The sequence below is a fragment of the Apis florea genome, unplaced genomic scaffold, assembly GCF_048593485.1.
Source record: "Apis florea isolate Af1SG1 unplaced genomic scaffold, ASM4859348v1 contig_3326_pilon, whole genome shotgun sequence".
Lineage (NCBI taxonomy): Eukaryota > Metazoa > Arthropoda > Insecta > Hymenoptera > Apidae > Apis > Apis florea.
Genome location: NW_028256739.1, coordinates 1631027 through 1648522, shown reverse-complemented (window position 1 = coordinate 1648522; position 17496 = coordinate 1631027). Strand labels below are relative to the sequence as shown.

The 17496-nt window shown below is 31.3% G+C and overlaps 1 protein-coding gene and 3 long non-coding RNA genes across 5 annotated transcripts; 1 reads left to right on the top strand and 3 right to left on the bottom strand.

Moving 5' to 3' along the window:
• Positions 1-5473: 5473 nt before the first annotated feature.
• LOC147657066 (uncharacterized) lies at positions 5474-10999 on the bottom strand. The gene is made up of 4 exons (XR_015293200.1): positions 10789-10999; positions 10677-10700; positions 10394-10512; positions 5474-6536 (listed from the first exon to the last, which is right to left on the bottom strand). It is a non-coding gene; the product is annotated as an uncharacterized LOC147657066 (long non-coding RNA).
• On the bottom strand, positions 8569-9318 carry LOC147657067 (uncharacterized). The gene is made up of 2 exons (XR_015293202.1): positions 8979-9318; positions 8569-8897 (listed from the first exon to the last, which is right to left on the bottom strand). It is a non-coding gene; the product is annotated as an uncharacterized LOC147657067 (long non-coding RNA).
• A 188-nt stretch (positions 11000-11187) lies between the features above and the next one.
• On the top strand, positions 11188-16834 carry LOC147657064 (odorant receptor Or1). 2 transcript variants are annotated; one of them, XM_086911683.1, is made up of 9 exons: positions 11188-12542; positions 13148-13264; positions 13361-13478; positions 14181-14445; positions 14781-14897; positions 15177-15267; positions 15350-15483; positions 15959-16091; positions 16162-16711. In XM_086911683.1, exons 1-9 carry the CDS (start codon positions 12405-12407, stop codon positions 16207-16209), a joined length of 1161 nt encoding a protein of 386 aa, XP_086767809.1. In that variant the 5' UTR covers positions 11188-12404; the 3' UTR covers positions 16210-16711. The 2 variants fall into 2 exon arrangements, 1 of the variants encoding a protein (XP_086767809.1); XR_015293193.1 differs by lacking the exons at positions 11188-12542; positions 13148-13264; positions 13361-13478 and having other exon boundaries at positions 13742-14445; positions 16162-16259; positions 16709-16834.
• LOC147657065 (uncharacterized) lies at positions 13605-16764 on the bottom strand. The gene is made up of 3 exons (XR_015293199.1): positions 16707-16764; positions 14155-14298; positions 13605-13743 (listed from the first exon to the last, which is right to left on the bottom strand). It is a non-coding gene; the product is annotated as an uncharacterized LOC147657065 (long non-coding RNA).
• Positions 16835-17496: the final 662 nt, after the last annotated feature.

Below are 17496 nucleotides of genomic sequence, written 5' to 3'. Positions count from 1 at the left end.
CGTTTAGTTAATTTTGTTATTTGATTTATCTCGATCTTCTTATCCCGGGACCCGACGATATCTCTAAATGGTTTCGCGGCCTCTTGTAAAATACAAAAAAAAAAAAAATAATATTAATAATAATAATAATACACACGGAGAGATACACACACACACACACACACACACAATATACACACACATACACACATACAGACACATACAAGACACGTTTATTAATTAAATAAAAATCACAAGTTTTTAGAACGCCGTTCGTTCATGTGAATCATATATGCTTTTCTTGTCATGTGCTATTCTTGAAATACGTGTTTATATACGACATCGTCATTATCCGTCCTAGCTCTTCCATGTATTGGGTTGCTGCATAAATTGTATATAATTCGTATGAATCGATCTTTCTTGGTATTATCTTTCTTTTTTTTATGTTTATATATAAATTTAATAGAAACAATGACGAATGTTGATTTATATTGTTTATAAAGAGTGCAAATCAAACAGATCGATTCTTGATAAATAATATCTTGTCTCTTTCTTGAAATGAAAATGTTACTTGTCACTTGTCATTATATTTCTTGAATTTGGCACCAATAATTCAGAAGAAGACGAAAAAAACTTCTTACCTTAAAAATGCAATAAATTCCTCTTTTTGATAGAGACGTAATATAAAATTCATAAAATAAAAAAAACGTGTTATAGATAATACGTATGTTTATGCATTTATGAGAGAATTTGAAAGATGAGGAAAAAAAAAAATTTTAAATTCACAGAATATAATATGCAAAAATATACAAGATATAAATATATTCGTGAGACACCCTTAAAATATGGATTCTAGATGCCGAACGAACGCAAAAGGTGATACACAACGATATACGAAAGTTTATTTATTAAGTTCGAACAATTTAAGTTGATTATTTTTTGAAAAAACAAACTTAAATTTCTAACTTCAATTTGGTCTTTGAAATCACTCTTCCATAGATAAGTTGCATGAATATGTTGACACTCTATATAAAATATCCAAGATACAATATTCATTGTAATTACATTTAGTAATATGAAATAATTTTTCTATTTCTTTATCCATATTCGTAAACATGTCCAATCTAATTACAAATAACAAGTATATATACATATTTTATAAAGTAAGCATAAGTTGTTCTCAAAAATTGAATCTGCAGTAGACGTGTATACATATGTCAGCAAATGGAACTTATGCAGCAACCTAATAATACATATTCACGATTATTCCCTTGGCAGTCTCTCTCATCCGCGAACAGACGCAGACAAAGGGGATGCACGAACGACTTCGAGGTAAGCGAACGTTACTGTCCAATTTAAGAAATTGAATCTCGCGAGATATCGTAGATACCAGCGCGGTGAGATTAATGAGCGAGCTTTTCGAAAACTTTTCATGCTTCCACCTACGTAAACTTATTGACCGCGTTTCCGCAGGGACACGAGGGAGAAAAGTTTCTCGACTGGAAGTTGTTTTTTGCCATTTTGGGGTGCCAATTTCTTTTTCATTTTTTTTTTCTTTCTTTCTTTTTTGGAGAAAAAAAGAGGCGAGGACGTTTCAAGGTCACGATGTAGAGGTCACGAATATTCATCTAAATCGTTAGAATTGTTTTATTAACACTTGCAGATGACGTATGTCTGATGAGATTGCTTTATCGTATGGCAGGAAACGTGTACGAAATTTTGAATTTAAAGGATGGGTTTAATTTAAACTCATCGATATTAATCTGATTTAAAAATGTAGAATATTTATCTTGGATTTTGAAATCGTGATCAATAATTTTGATTCATTTTAAAATTTTGGAGGATTATAATATAGTATGTAATTCATCATTATGATGATGATTGTGAATCATTATCGATCTGCATGTCATTTTATTTATTTATTCATATTTTTCTGGAAGATGCAAATGAATATAATAAATGAAGGACCAGTAGCTAACGATGTAACAATGATTATGGTAACAAAAGTTATTGAGGATTGAATTTCAATGATGCGGAGGAAGGAATTTTGATAAAAAGAAAAAAATAATACAAATCATGTCGTATATATTGAATACATGTCATTCTTTTGATTAAATTCATTAATTGCAAGTTGTCAAACAAGGTAACTGATTTTCCGCGCAATTCAAACGCTAATGAAAAACTCTATGTAAATACTAAGATCGCACATTTTTTACTGAACAATGCATTGACGTCAATTCTTCGAATTCGTCGGATAATATTAGCTTTCTATTTTATGAAAATGAAAATATTCCTACAACTAATCATATCTCTATCAAATTTATATTTGTGGTAAATTTTGTAAAAATTAATTTTGATTTTGCAATTACAATTTAGAATATATATTAAACGACAAAGAAAGTCAATACAACAATGGTTTAATAAGGAATAGTTTTATGAATGAATCGAGAATCGATCGATTTCGAAGGAAACGATAGATAGGTGCGACATCTGTGCTAGGCTTCGATATTATAAAGTATCTGCTACAAAAGTACAGATTTCTGTAAAAAGAGAAGAATTAAATAGTTCTTCCATAAGATATTGTTGCAAATCTCGAACGATTTATCATTTTGTTATGAAAAGGATAAGAGTGCTAGTAAGTTTTTTTTATTACTGATTATTAGGGGAATACACGATTCAAGGTTATGATAATAGCAGTTTTCCATTTTATCGATATCGTCTAAGATATCATCAGTGAGTAACGTTTCTCAATTACTTCAAAGTTCCGTGGAAAAATTAATGAAAGAAAATTGCGACGATCGATGAATAAAAATGATAAACATTTATATGGAATGTGTTAACATTATAATAATTTTATAATCAGCACTATGAATGAAAATGAAAAACAATAATTGTTTTGAAAAACAATTATTTGACACTATGTCAAAATATACATACTCTTCTGTACTTCATTTGTAAATATGTTATGTATGTATATACGATATGTACATACATTGTAACGCATATTAAATCGAAGCAACATTTAATAACATTTAATTTGATTAAATAAAAGATCAAATAAGAAAAAAAAACCGCGATATAATTTATTTAAAAATCCGATATATATATATATATTTTTTTTTTATGTTCCCACAAAAAACTGCAATATTTTTTTATCGAAACGGAAGAATTATTAGTGAACAATTAAAAATTCGAGGCAATTTTCAATAGAGGACTCGTGTCAAATTTCCATGGCTTTGGGCGTTCAATTTTTCGGAAAATTCGACCATATACGGAAAACGAACACGCGGCAATCAATTTTTCATGTAATCGGATTTTATTGGAATGTCCCTAATAAAACACAATGGAATTGAACATAGTTCGAACTATGTACGGTACACCGTGCTGTATCGTTTCCTGGGCGGACGATAAACGAAACTATTGTGTGGCAATAACACAATTTAAATACACGCGGCGCATAAGTGCCTAGGCCAACTCGATCGTATTATTACACGCGTAGGCAACGGTAATTGGCGGCCATTGATGCCTGTAAATTGAATTTAACCACTGTGAATTGACTCCGAAGAAACGAATTCCATCTTTAAATAAGAAGAAAAGGAAAGGAAATCTTTTGCAGTATGGAAAGTATTTGGTCATTTTATAAATAATGTCACATTAAAAGTACAATTGCAATAATCTGAAATTTTATTTTAAAATCACAACAATTGTAACAATTTTGCAAGTAACTTTGTAAAAGTTACTTCAGACCATATTTGATTTTAAATTTTGTGGATGTTTCAATATTTCACAAGATTATAAAAACTCGATGCAAATTTTAACGTGCTTTATTTAAAAAAAAAAAAAAGACTTCTTTGCAATCACTTAATACCATTATCCGAATACATTTACAAAAGATATACACGTACAAATATTATTCCAAATATTTCAAAACTAACAAAATCTACTTACCTCGATCCAACCAATTATTTTATTAATCCTTACAAGATAAAAAGTACAAAATTTGCCAAAATGACTAAACATGAAAAATAAAATGAAAAACGAACGAGGAGGATTGTAAATTTGAAAGAAAGATGCATCAATTAATCCTTAATAACCGAATCATCGAACGAACACGCATAATCACTTATGCGAGCCGCGTGGACAAGACGCAGAGGGTAAGTATGTAAAAGAAGAAACAATGGCGGGGAGCCTCGCGGGGGTAGCCGAAATAAAACTTTAATAATAGCGTAAAAAGCGCATGGTTTAATGGCCGTGCAGACGGCCGTAATACATTATTTTCGAGCCGACACTCTTCTTGCGACGGAATCCCTTTGAGGACGCGCAACTGCTCCAGCTATCCGCGCTTTGTTCCAAGAGGAGAGAGGAGAGGATCGTAAAAAGAGCAAGCGTCGGGGTTGCACGCCGAGGAGGAGGGAGCCGAAAGGGGGAGATTGGAAAGGAGCGAAGCGGAAAGGAGGAGGGGGGGGGGGAGGAGGAGAAGAAACGAAAACAATCGATACTGTCGGAACAGGAAAGCAAGGCCAATCGGCCCGTGCTCTATTCGCGGAGTGGCCAATCAAAATGCCTACTACGTCGCCGGCAGGCCCGCTAATTAGACGCCACGTAAATCAGTCCTGAAACTCAACGTTAATTAACACGGGTTTCCGTCGGAGTTGCTTACCCACCTATTTATCGAACGACACAAATGCAATATGGTCGAACACGTGCACGTCCGTTAAATGCCTCTCCTCCTCCGGGGCCGAGAAATGCCAGATATCCTCCAATGCCCTTCCCAAGTCGTGGACCTATTATATCCATAAGTTTATGCCACTTTAAATAAAAGTTGCCGTATAAATAGACGGGCGAACTCGCGTGGACCGTACAGAGAGGAGGCGCGACAACGCAGCACAACCCGCAGCAGCCTGTTCCGCTCGTTAGAAACCTCACCCACCCACCCCCTTCGAAGAATGGATCCGCTTTGTCTCATTCCCCCTTAATGATCGCGGGATTTCTAATAATAGTGGGCAGGAATTTTTCTTAATTGACTGTCGCTAACTCGTTACCGAACCGCTTTAATTGCGACGAATGTTTGGCAGACGTCCCGAACGTCTCTAAATATAATCAAGAGGGGGAGAGCGTGGACCAAAACTTGTTGGATCCGTGGTATCTGTCTTCGTGGAGGAAACCTTCGTTTTCGATCGATTCGACCCAACTTTCTTTTAATTTGATTTAATTTGATGATGGGCGCGCGTTTTAATTCGGGATCGATGGATCGAGGAATCGAGGGGAGAATTATATGGCGAATTATGATTTGAAAAAAATTGGAGACGCGTTTCAATTTGGAAAATTATTGGAATGGGGATTCTTCAATCTTGAGAACTTTCTGATGAATGATCTGACCAATGGATGATTGGTTGTCGAGATTAAGAATATTGAGAGGTTTTACGATAGATAATCGATCATCATTGGCGAACGAAGACTTATCTTCAAAATGAATTACAATCTTGCTCAAAAGTCACTTAATTTCATTTATTGGAACAAAATTTAAGTGAACTATAATTGAACTCCTATATCATTTAGACTAATAGCAAGTGCAATTATATGAATTTATTACAACAAAGATGCAATGCTGGTGTAATACAGCTTAAAAATGATAGAATTAGATCCATTTATAATTATTGTATCTGAATATTGAACGAAAAATTATACACACAATGGATTCTTATTAGAAAGTAATCGATTCAAAGATTCATTTATATAGATGAAATGTTTAATGAATTGATCAATCTCTTATTAAGTAATAAATAATTAATTACAAACTAAACTTCTATTGTATAAATTATCCGATTATACCTGAATCTGTTCTTTAAAAGATATAAATGATTACGTATAAACGAATTTAACCATCAATCTTACCTGTATCTTTCCAATTTATAATAAAAATAAAATCGTTAAAAAATCATTATTATTCTTTTGATACAAATTAATCTGTTTACTCACGTTGCTTGTTCGAAACAACATCCATTTCAACATCCGTTACAAATCTTGTGAAAAGTGAAACGAATAGGGAAGAAATCTAATTTGTTTCTTCTCTCAAACGAATGATAAATCACACAATAATTTCAAATTTATCGATTCGTCGACGGGGTAATTATCCGTTTGTTTCGCGTCGAAACAACGAAACGACAGAGTCTTTCATAGATACAAGGCAATCCCGAGCGGGGCCATACCGGTTTCTCTAACTTCGACCGGTAATTAACAATCGGTCGCGCATAACAAACTGAATTTAATTAATTGCATAACTGCACGGAGGTCCGTGCTTCTAATCGAACCGGGTACATATTGTTGCAGCCACCCTTCTACCCCTCATCAGCCACCGGCAATTAATTATAGCATTCCGGGTTAGCCGGGGAATTAATTACGTCCAGAAGTTGGACGTAGCCGGGGGATCGTTAGAAATCGTCCTTCGTTAGAGTTAAGCTGGGCACCGGTTCCGCTGGTTATTGATGGTTTCTGGTTCCTCATCGGCCTGATACTGACAGGGTTGAGTGGCCTCCGTCCGCCAATTCTGCATCCGTCTGCAATCAGACGCGCTTTGCATTTTAATAAGAACGAATGTTATGAGATTTCCTTCCCTCCCCCTCTCGTACCGTCTTTATCCCCCTCCCCCCACCCCATGTTTCCTCGTTTCTCGAAATTAGCAGACGCGATTACCTCCTTCACTGTTTTATTTCTCGTTATTCTTTCCCTTTGATTGCGTTTCCTTCCTCCTGTAGGATTACAATTTCTGCCCTTCATCGAATTAGGATTAATTGGTATTTGATATTTTTGTAATAAAGTTTAAAGTTTGATACTTCCTTTCTTTGATGTTCTTCCCCCTCTAGAATTCCCGCTAGAACTTGCAACTTCTAGAATTGTAGCCATCGAATTAGGAATGTTTCTTTTTTCTTTCTTTTTTAATTGTTCTGACAATGTGTGTTGAGAATTTATCGAAGCTATTGAAATAGATTGCAATATTTCTAAAGATATCTTTGGAGTAATTAATTAATGGCAAATGTTTGAGAGATATAAATAGTAGTAAATTAAAGGTATAATTTAAAAGTTAATAAAAATAATTTGTCATTTATGTAATTAGTAAAATAGTAATTTTTACTTGTGATTTTAATTCGATGCAAAAAAAAAAAAAAATGTAGAAAAATTTTAATTTTCAAAATCTTATTGAATATATTAAAATGTTTTATCATCAAAAGAAAGAATTACGATTGAACAAAACGAATACATACTGGAAAGGTCTTCATTTCAAGTATTTTAAAGTATTTTTTATTTGCATTAAGAAAAAAATAGCTATTTTTTGTTATCAGTAAAAAATCAATTTAACTTATTCATTACTATTAACAATTTAACTTTAATTCTCTGTCAAATGAAAAGAAAGAATAAATCATGATTTTGTGTTAAAATTTTATGATATATTGTATTACGTAAAATCTTTGCAAACCTTTATTTGTCAAAATCTTCATTCAACTCTCATATTAATTAATTATTAACGATTCGTTGAATATACCAAAAATGAATCATCATGCGAATTCTTCATTCTAACAAAATCAAAGGCAAAAATTGATCCGTTAATTGGAGAGTTACCAATTAACGACGGCATTAAAACCAGAAACGAACGAGATTACAACCATTGGCCGATCGCGTAGACGTCTTGGAATCGGTCCACTCCTTTTTATTCCTCCGAACGAGCCATCGTTTTCCTGCAATCCTGTGAAACGAGAAAGGGAGCGGAAAAATAAAAGGAATATATTAAGAGTGTCTCCGATGGCGTTCTCCACGGCAGTCTGTTCGCTCTAATTTCTAATTATTCCGCCGGAGTGGTTCTAATTAGCGTAGCTACGTAGCTACCTACGTACAACTGTTTCCGCTGTGTCTGGGAGAGGGAGAGGAGGGGTGTGTAGGTTAGGTAAATAAGCTTCTCGGCCCCCTCTCTTTCTTACTCGAAACGCGCGCGCTCGAGAGAGACAACATCCACGAAAAGGATTTTATCGTACACTCGTTGCCTTGGGCGCAATAATTATTCGAAAGGAAACACACCTGTAGAGGACATCCGATCGAAACGATTCTTCAGAATCTTTTTTAGAACGTAATTAATGATGCAATATTAATGATGAATTTATTTTATATTTTAATATTTTATTTGTGGAGATATTAAAAACATAGGATTTAAAAGTTTAATTAAATATTTTGTAAACTTTCAATATGAGAGGGATTCTCGTAATTTTGTGATCCTTGACGATTTTTCCTTCTTTTAAATGTGAAATCCACTTTTTAACACTATGACGATAGGATAATCTTCAAGAATTGATAAAATAGAGAAGTAATGAATTGAAAAAAAAATGATAAATTAAAAAATACGTAAATATGTAATATAAATATATAACTATATTGGATATTAGTAGTTAAGAGCCACGTGGCGCTAGTGTCGCGTCACTAATCCTACTTACTATTAATGTTAGAATATTTTGATGCTGGAGAATATTTAAGCAATAAATAAATTTTTATGACACGTTTCTTATAAAATTTATAAATTTAGTGCATATTAAGATCAAACGATTGTTTGACTGTGTTGCAATTTATTCTTAAAAATATATTATCTAAGATTATATAACAATCAATTATTTCGTATCATTCTTAACTTATTATCTTATTAACTTAATTATGTTATTAAGTTTCTGTATTATTTATCTTCGATTACTAATGATCTCTTCCACAGTTCTATTTTTTATTATTTTATTATCTATTTTATTATTATTACTGTTATAATAAAGTATCATAATTATTATCAAAACGTGAATACAACTCGACAACACATTTGCGTGATATGCGAAACGTCGAAACTTGATTGATCATTTTTAAATTTGATTTCAAATCATTAATTCGGCCTGAAAACGAGGGAAATATTTTAAAATTCTTCATTCCCAACCCGAAATAATTTACATTGATATTAGAATCAAATTTCTTACAATCAATTGAACGAATCCTCCATGCTCGGCAGGATTTTAATAAACGTTGCACGGGAAAAAATCTTGTTTAATTCTTGCGCCCGCTGGAAGCGTTCGAATGAAAATCCTCCCATTGCAGGAACTTTTACACTCGATATTCGCCGCGTTCCTGGTGTTCGTTCCGGAATCGCGCGACGATACCTGTTGCAATTGCTTTAATAACGCTTGCAGGATCACGGCGTTCGAAATAATTAAAAGTACAATATTGTGTCGCGCGAGAAAGAGAGAGAGAGAGAGAGAGAGAGAGGAGGAGGAAGGGAAGGGGGAAAAATCGAAGTACAGGGAGAAAGGAAACGAGTCTCCTCGGCCTGGAAAATTCACAAAGGAATTTATTTTCACATATTTAATTGAAATGGTGGCTGGCTACTTTGACGAAAAAAAAAAAAGCATAAGTATTAATTGCTCATATTATTATGTCGTCCGTTTTATTCCGTGTATTAAACCCGATATAATTAATTCTTTAAACTGCGCCCCGTTTGATCTTGAAAATGAGGATAATATTGTTTTAAGAGCCGCCATAAAAAAGCCATTTTAACGGTCGGAATATTTTTGAATAATTTGAAGATATCTTTTTAATTAAGATTCGTAATGAAATGATTAGTTATCATTATTCTTTTCTTCTAGATAAACTGTTGAAAAAGAAAATGGAAGAAACGTTCTATATTTAGAGAATATTAGATAACTTTCGATAATAAATTTTCATTTTATTACGTATTTTTTTACTTCTTTAATTTATTTATTTAATCTAAAAGTTTACTAATTTATTAATCTCTTATATAATGAACTCTCTATAATGAAAATTGATAAATCACATTGTGTCGCGAAATAACATTTTCAGCAAATGATATATTATTTTTAAAGAGCAATTAAAATATTTCTAACTACTTCATGCCTTTTTGTACAATTTTTAAAAAACTAATTTGTGCACGACACAGCACAATAATCGAGATTATCCTGTTTCGAATTCGTTGCCCTCTGTTTGGACGAAGGAAAACGGAAGAAAGGGAGGAAATGAGATGTGGGCACATAGTCGAGGGTAAAAGGATCGTAGAAGCGAAAGCTGACATCGAGATGACAATTATTATTTCGAGTGGTTGGCGATGGGATGCCGGTGATATTTTATTTAAGATACAATCGCGTAATAGCTTGCTTCAAGAGGATGGATAACGTGTTGCCAGAGTGGTCGTAGAACGAAAGAGCAAGAAAGAAAGGTTAAGGTGAAAAAAATTGATGCTTACAACGTAAATAAGAAAAAGAGAAAGAGAGAGAGAGAGAGAGCCTGAGGGATAAAACAGAATGAAACCAAAAAGGAGATAAAAGGTGAAATTTGAGGGGAGAACAGCACAAAGAGGGATGATTCTACATTAGTAAATTACCTAAAGCCCGCATCTCGTGATCACTATTAGAAACGATGACTGTTTCTTCTATTTATTCGTGTTACTTCATCCAAGAATAATTGAAGTGTTGCCAATAATGATTGAGAATGATTTGGCACCTGAAAATGTAAAATTGTAGAATATTAAATAAAGAATAATTTCTTGGAAATGATAGAGAAGTGCATTATCAAATGGAAATAGATCATTAAGAATTATGATCTAAACTAAATGCAAATTTCAATAAAAAAAAAAAACAGAAAAAATATTTTCTAAAAATACATACCAGTATCTTTTCCTTTTCTTTTAACTTGAAATTAAAGATAATCTCTAACAGAAATTCCTCCCAAACATTCACAATTATTATCTCAATGTTGAAAAGTATGCAAATACTTTACCTATGTAAATGTTATCGACAGTTTTCTGGATACCCATTAGTGATTAAAAATTGAAAATACAATCGCGTTGTTTGATAAGCGGCCTCGCTTCCAACGCGAAAGAAACAACCCTCTCCTCCTTTTTTTCTCTCCTCCACGGAACCTCCAGTGTCGAAAAAACGGCTAACGAGTTCGCACCACACGCGTCTGTATCGGTGGAGGAAACAACAACGGCATTCCAGCGTTTTCCTCGTCGTGACAGGGAGGAAAATGTTGGACGTTCTCTTCTGTGGCGGTCCCATAGGTGGCCGATGGCGGACCAAGCAAATCGATGGGAAAAAAAGTTGGCATACGCGTGTGAACGCGTCGATATGACGTTATCCAATTAAAAAAGCTGCCTTTGTGTAACCCGATCCGTCGTAGCCAGCCGCAGCCCACGCTGCTCTTCCAATCTAAACCAACCCCCGTTGCTGCTTCGGCTGAAAGGCTGCATCCAATTAGTACATACCTTCCGCTCTATTGTAACTTCGGTACACGTACGATGCGCGGACGATATCTTTGGACTTTCCGTTCTAGATTAAAAAAAAAAAAAAAAAAAAAAAAGAAAAGAAAAAAGGAGGGAAAACGAGAAAAAGAAAGTACTTAACGAATGAGCGCATCGATCGTGCCAGGAATTTACCTTTTCCCCGTGAAATTAGAACGATTAGATTATCGTTGGACGCATGTTTCTATTATTATTATTAATCGAGACACGAGCAAGTAGAAAAATTAAAATTGAATAATTCCCAAGTACGAGTGAAATTCGAGCGTTAAATATGAATTAGGGATTATTACTCTATGTGTGAAAATAAATGTAAAAAAAAAAAAGGAAAAAAAAATGTAGAATAAAATTGTAACTGTAAAATTATAATTAAATCTGCTGGAAAATCGAGATTGAATTATGCATAGTCAAGGAATACCGATTTGAATTTTCAAATCCAATCTTTTGCAAAAAGTAATTTTACGTATTCATTTTATACAAACAAGTGAATAGAAATAATTTCGCTGAGTTCTGAATTAAAAATGTACAAGAAAAAAATAATATAGAAAATATAAGAATTTAGCAGTAGTAGAACAATATTGCATGAATAATTTCTCTTTTACATTCTTCTTTATTATAAAAATATTTAATCTGCACATTTATGAATCACACTTTTGCATATATTTATCACAAAAAGAAAAAAATTAGCTGTACGAATATCCACTTTCTTTACCTATTGCACAAAAATTTGATTCTTTCATATCTCTTAACTTAACGAATCGTATTTCATTATTAATTCCAACGCGATAATAAAAGTAGCAATGTAGTAAAAACTATAATTGTTCGAGACTCTGGTTAAATAATATGAATGATATGCTCGAGAACATATCGTTAAAAGTTATAACGCTAATGGACGAATGACACGCGTGTGACATCATTAGAAATTAAATATTGAGTCACTTTATGCATCGTACACGTATCTATCAATTCTTAAACGTTTCAATGTTCAATCGAGACTCGTATATGTATTGCTGACTAAAACACGAGTTATTAAGTCATCGATTGCCAGAAACCTACATAGACAGTCTGTCGGTTGGATTGCCTAGTGATAGCATGGATGTACCGACTGGAGGAACGATACTTAAAAATAAACAAAATATATTCAATCATCATTGGCATGTGGCCGAATCAAAATCGCAAAATGATTCGCTGTATTTTTGTAGAGTTTATAGGAATCGCGGCGCATCTTACACAGGTGTTTGATTTGTTTTTATAAAAAAAGAAAGAGAGAAAAATCAATACTATGATTATAATTTGTCTATCATTAATAATATTGAGATATCAATAATGTTTTATTAATAATTAAATATTACATTTTTTGCATCTTTAGGAATGAGATATTGTATCGGATTCAATTAATCGAAGTTCAATATATTATTTGAATTCAATATATTTTGGGGATGAAAATTCTATATTGTATTAAATTCAGTTGATTTTTTCATTCAAAGTTTGATATTTCGAGAATTTAACAATGTGTTGATATTTCGAAAATGTTATAGCTTCTATCTTCAACTCTGAATTGCATTGAATCAATCCAATTTCGATTCAGTTTGAAAATGTTTGACAATGTGCTAATACAATGTTTTGCAAATATTATTATTTATTATTTTTAAAAACAATTCTTTTAATGTATCAAATTCAATCCAATGATCGATGTTTTGCAAATATTACATCTTCAGAAAGAGTTTTGATACTGTATCGAATCGAAACTGATTCAATTCAAGTTTAAAATAACGCAAAGAATAATTTCTCTATTAATTTTTTAATTTGGCAATGATCATTTGGTTAATTTCACGGTAGGGAAGCAACATAATACTATTCTTTAGTCTAAGTGTTGCAATGGATCAAGTTCCCTTCTTGGTGGTGGCTACTCTCTTAATGATAAAGTATAATTTTTTTATTATTAATGAGCAAAAGGTGAGAAATTTCGATGATTACAAATTCGAATAGTAACAAGTGAGGTGATTAAGATTTTAATCACTTTTATAAATCGTTTCTTTGTATTTGTAACAGTTCAAGGAATTGTTCACGAGCATTCTTAATGATTGGCAAAAGAAGAAAACGCACGAGGAGGAGATGATCATGGAAAAATACGCTGACAAAAGTGTATTCTTTATATTAATATACGTAGGTAAGGTATATCGACAATCAATTTCCTCTTGTCTCAAATTAATTCTTTCCATTGCAATTTATTTATAATTAATATAAAATTTTCTTAAAACAAGTGTTAATTAATTAACGGTTTTGTTACTTTTTTAATTGATTAGTTACTAATCAAAAGTAGAACTCGAGAAACATTGCAATATTTCAGGCTAGTTTAATATTCCATAAGCAATTTACTTCAGTTGATTGAGAATAGATTGAATTTTTTATACTATACATACAATGGCTTCGTACTGTAATAACATTAAAGTTAAAATTACTTATTTGAAATGCCATTATATAAAGTAATTTCTTTATATTTCAATCAAAACATCTATTCATTTTAAAACAATGTTTATAACGAATATTAAAATCTATATTTGAAATACCATTCCTTTATTGCAATCGTTATTTGAAAAAAAGATTTAAAGTTCTGTATCATTCAAAATCTATCTATATTCCTCATCTCATTGAATATATTCTTCCTCTATATATTTTTGCATATAATATGATATATTCAGCAAAGAAAAGAAAAAAAAAGAAAAAGAAAAAAAGAAAATACTATTTAAAAATATTATTCATGAAAAGAACCTTTTAATTACGTTTAAAAAAAAAAATATGAATTCGCATAATAACGATATATTCTCAATAATTAAACGGCACACCTTGACACATTGATGATACATTGCAGTAAACGCGTACTTTTGCTCGATCCTCTTCTTGCTCCTTCCCTTCACACCTATTTTATTGGATATATTCATACCCTTGAACGAGTCACGGCCAAGGGTCCAGATGTATCCAGCGTATTACTATATCGAGAATGAGGCCGATTATTATTATCCCATTTTGATATTCTCGATCGTATCGTTGCTGACGGCGATGTGCGTGTTCATTGCAACGGACACGATGCTGATCTACATCGTGCAACACGCTTGCGGATTGCTCGCCCTCGCAGGGTAAGTTCTGACGTTACATGCAAATATAAATTGTGATAATGCTTACTTGCTCATCGTTGACAGTGCGTTTTTAACGATAACGTAACGATATAACTTATTAAGAAAAAAAAAAAAAATTTATAAAAATATATGTTGAATGAAGAGCGATCTTACTCTGTCTCGCTTCATCCAACGTAAAATTCAATCGCTTATAATTCGATAAAATAAGTCTCAATCGATATTTTTGTATAGCAACATTTATACTTATTTTGATCTCTAGAATTGAGTCTTCAAAAATGTTTAATAATAATATATCTTGTTTAAGAAAATTATATTTTTGAAATATAATTTTGCAGTTACCGCTTCAGAAATAGTTTGAACGATTTGTACTCGTCGAGGAAAGATTCGAAAGTGGATGGAAAAATATACAGAAGATTGTGCTACGCCATTAAAACTCACAAACGAGCGCTTGCGTTAGTATAATGATGTTCGAATTTTTGTCGTTTTGTTCTTGTCCTTTGTGATTTGGTTAAAAATTTAAATTAATAATTGATACAATTTTTTAAATAATAGTTCTTTGATAATTTTCTTAAAAGTATTTTAACAAATTCTCAATTTTACGATTGAAAAACGAATCAGAGAAGCACGAACTTTTTTATTCGCATTGACTATTATATTTTATCACTTTATTGATACTCTTGCGCGCTCTTGGGTAAATTATTGGACACATGAAAATCGAATTTTAAAATTAGATATCTCGCTGAAATCGAGGATTTTTACTCTGTGAATATCTTTATGCAAGTGGGTGCATCAATTTTGTGTCTTACTGTCACGATGATGAAGGTGAGCGATCTTCATTCTTGATGAATCTCTATATAATTGTGGAAAATTGATTAAAAATATTATTTAAAAAAAAAAAAAAAAGATAGCTACAATAACATGGTCCATGGAAACTAATCAGTATTATGGATACGTGATTGCTCAAGTGGTGCACATTTTCTTCCTTACAGCTCAAGGCCAATTCGTTATTGATTCACACGAAAATGTTTATTGGGATATGTAAGTATTAACTGTAATGTAACAAAATCATTTTTATTACGTGTGATAATTTTTTTATGTGATCAAAAAAATTCTTTCATTCTTTTTTTGATGAAAAAAATATAATATAAAAAAATTTATATGTATTTTTATATTATAATATTTTATATTAAAATTTGTTTGGATTTCTGTAATCAATCAATGTATAGATTTTTTTTAAATCTGGATAATTATTTCGAATATTAAATGAATTTCATAAAATACAATTTATATAATTTTTTCTATTAAACATAACAAATAAATTATATTGAGAGTTTTATTGAATTTTTTCTAAAAATTTTTTTTCTACATTTCTTGCATTTTTCTTATCTACTAAATAAACACAACAAAATTTTGATTATCTGATAATATTTATCGTTAATTACGTTTCTTTTTATTTTTGTCTAGATCTATTTTGTTAATTGTACAATTTATATAAACAGTGATATCGTAATAGGTATGAACCATATTGGTATAATTTGCAATCTAAAATGCAAGCAATGTTCGTTCTGATACTGCGAAGAAATTTGAATCCCCCTCTGTTAACAGCCGGTGGATTAGTACAACTAAACTTGAACACCTTTGCAAAGGTAAGCCATTAATCAACTCGGCAATACAATCGAGCATTCTCGAATGCATTTCACACGATATTCGTTTTAGGTCGTGAAAACGAGTGTCTCGTATTTCACCGTATTAAAATCTGTCTGAATGCCATTAATTATTCAAAAGAACAGTTGCCAAGTATAATGTATTTTAACGTATGTATTATTCGTATGATAAAAAAGAAAAATCACAAATTCATATTAAATATTTTATGAACTACTGAACATTCACAAAAATGAAATTTATTTTAAATTAATTCACAGTTAATCATCAACAGTAACTAATCATTTATTAATTCAGAATTTATAGAAAAATAAATAAATATAAATATATTTCTTCTTCATTTTTTTTTATTATTTTTTGAAAATTTAAAAAATACAAGATTTCCTTTTTAAATTTACCGCTGATAGTTACTGCCATCTATGGCGAAGAATTGTAAATCTTTAGTAAGACATAGATTTTTAAAAATGTATTTAATCATATAAGTGGTGAAAGTAATGAATAAAATAATATATCGTTTCATATTAATATTTTTAAAAATTAAAAATGCTTTGAAAAATATGCAATACATTTATAATATTTAATTATTTATAATTACTTACAGGATAATGCAGAGATATAGTACCAGATACCACGTGAAGAGGGCAATATGCACACGATTCTGCATATTAATTTCAATATTTAATTTATGTTCTTTTTATAGATGAATATAGAAAAACTTTTATACGTATATAAATAACACATTATTATTTGAAAATATATATCTTTGCATTTTTATATATCTATATAAAAAATTATTTCCAATTGATGATCAATAAAAAATGATTAAAATAGAAAAAAAGCAAAACTTTTTCGATATATTTATTCATTCTTTACTTATATATTTCTTTCTTCCTTTCGAAATACTATGAAAAAATATTTTAAGAAGAAGAAAATTTTATATTTTAAAAACACCAAAATACAAGAAAAGATAGATTATTCTCTCTTATTCGAAACGATCCATGCATTAAGGATAGTAAGAATGGAACTCACAATTTGGCATAATGCAACATTCTTGCTATAACGAATGTTATACTGTGATAAAATGCTGCGACGAATCGAGTATTGAAAAGAATACTTTCCATCATTAATTTTTCAATCCCCCTATATAGATCCACTTATCCACTTAGTGCATACAGATTACCGCATCACTAGCCACTAGCTATTATATATCTAGAATTAAATCATGTTCAGTTATTCTTGCAATTTCTTTTTTCTTCGTAAAAAGAAAAAAAGATAGTAAAAAGTCGACACCGCCATTACTTGTACAATATAAAATGCTTTCATTTTTCATATAAAGTAATCAAACCTACATATCTTTGTAGCACGAATAATCGCTACATTGCTTATAAA

Bases quoted from the DNA above. Each gene is read 5' to 3' on its own strand.
- LOC147657064 (XM_086911683.1), top strand. From the start codon at position 12,405: ATGTACCGACTGGAGGAACGATACTTAAAAATAAACAAAATATATTCA. The intron at 14,446-14,780 runs GTAAGTTCTGAC...ATAATTTTGCAG, and splicing joins GGATTGCTCGCCCTCGCAGG to TTACCGCTTCAGAAATAGTT. The intron at 15,268-15,349 runs GTGAGCGATCTT...AAAAAAAAAAAG, and splicing joins TTACTGTCACGATGATGAAG to ATAGCTACAATAACATGGTC.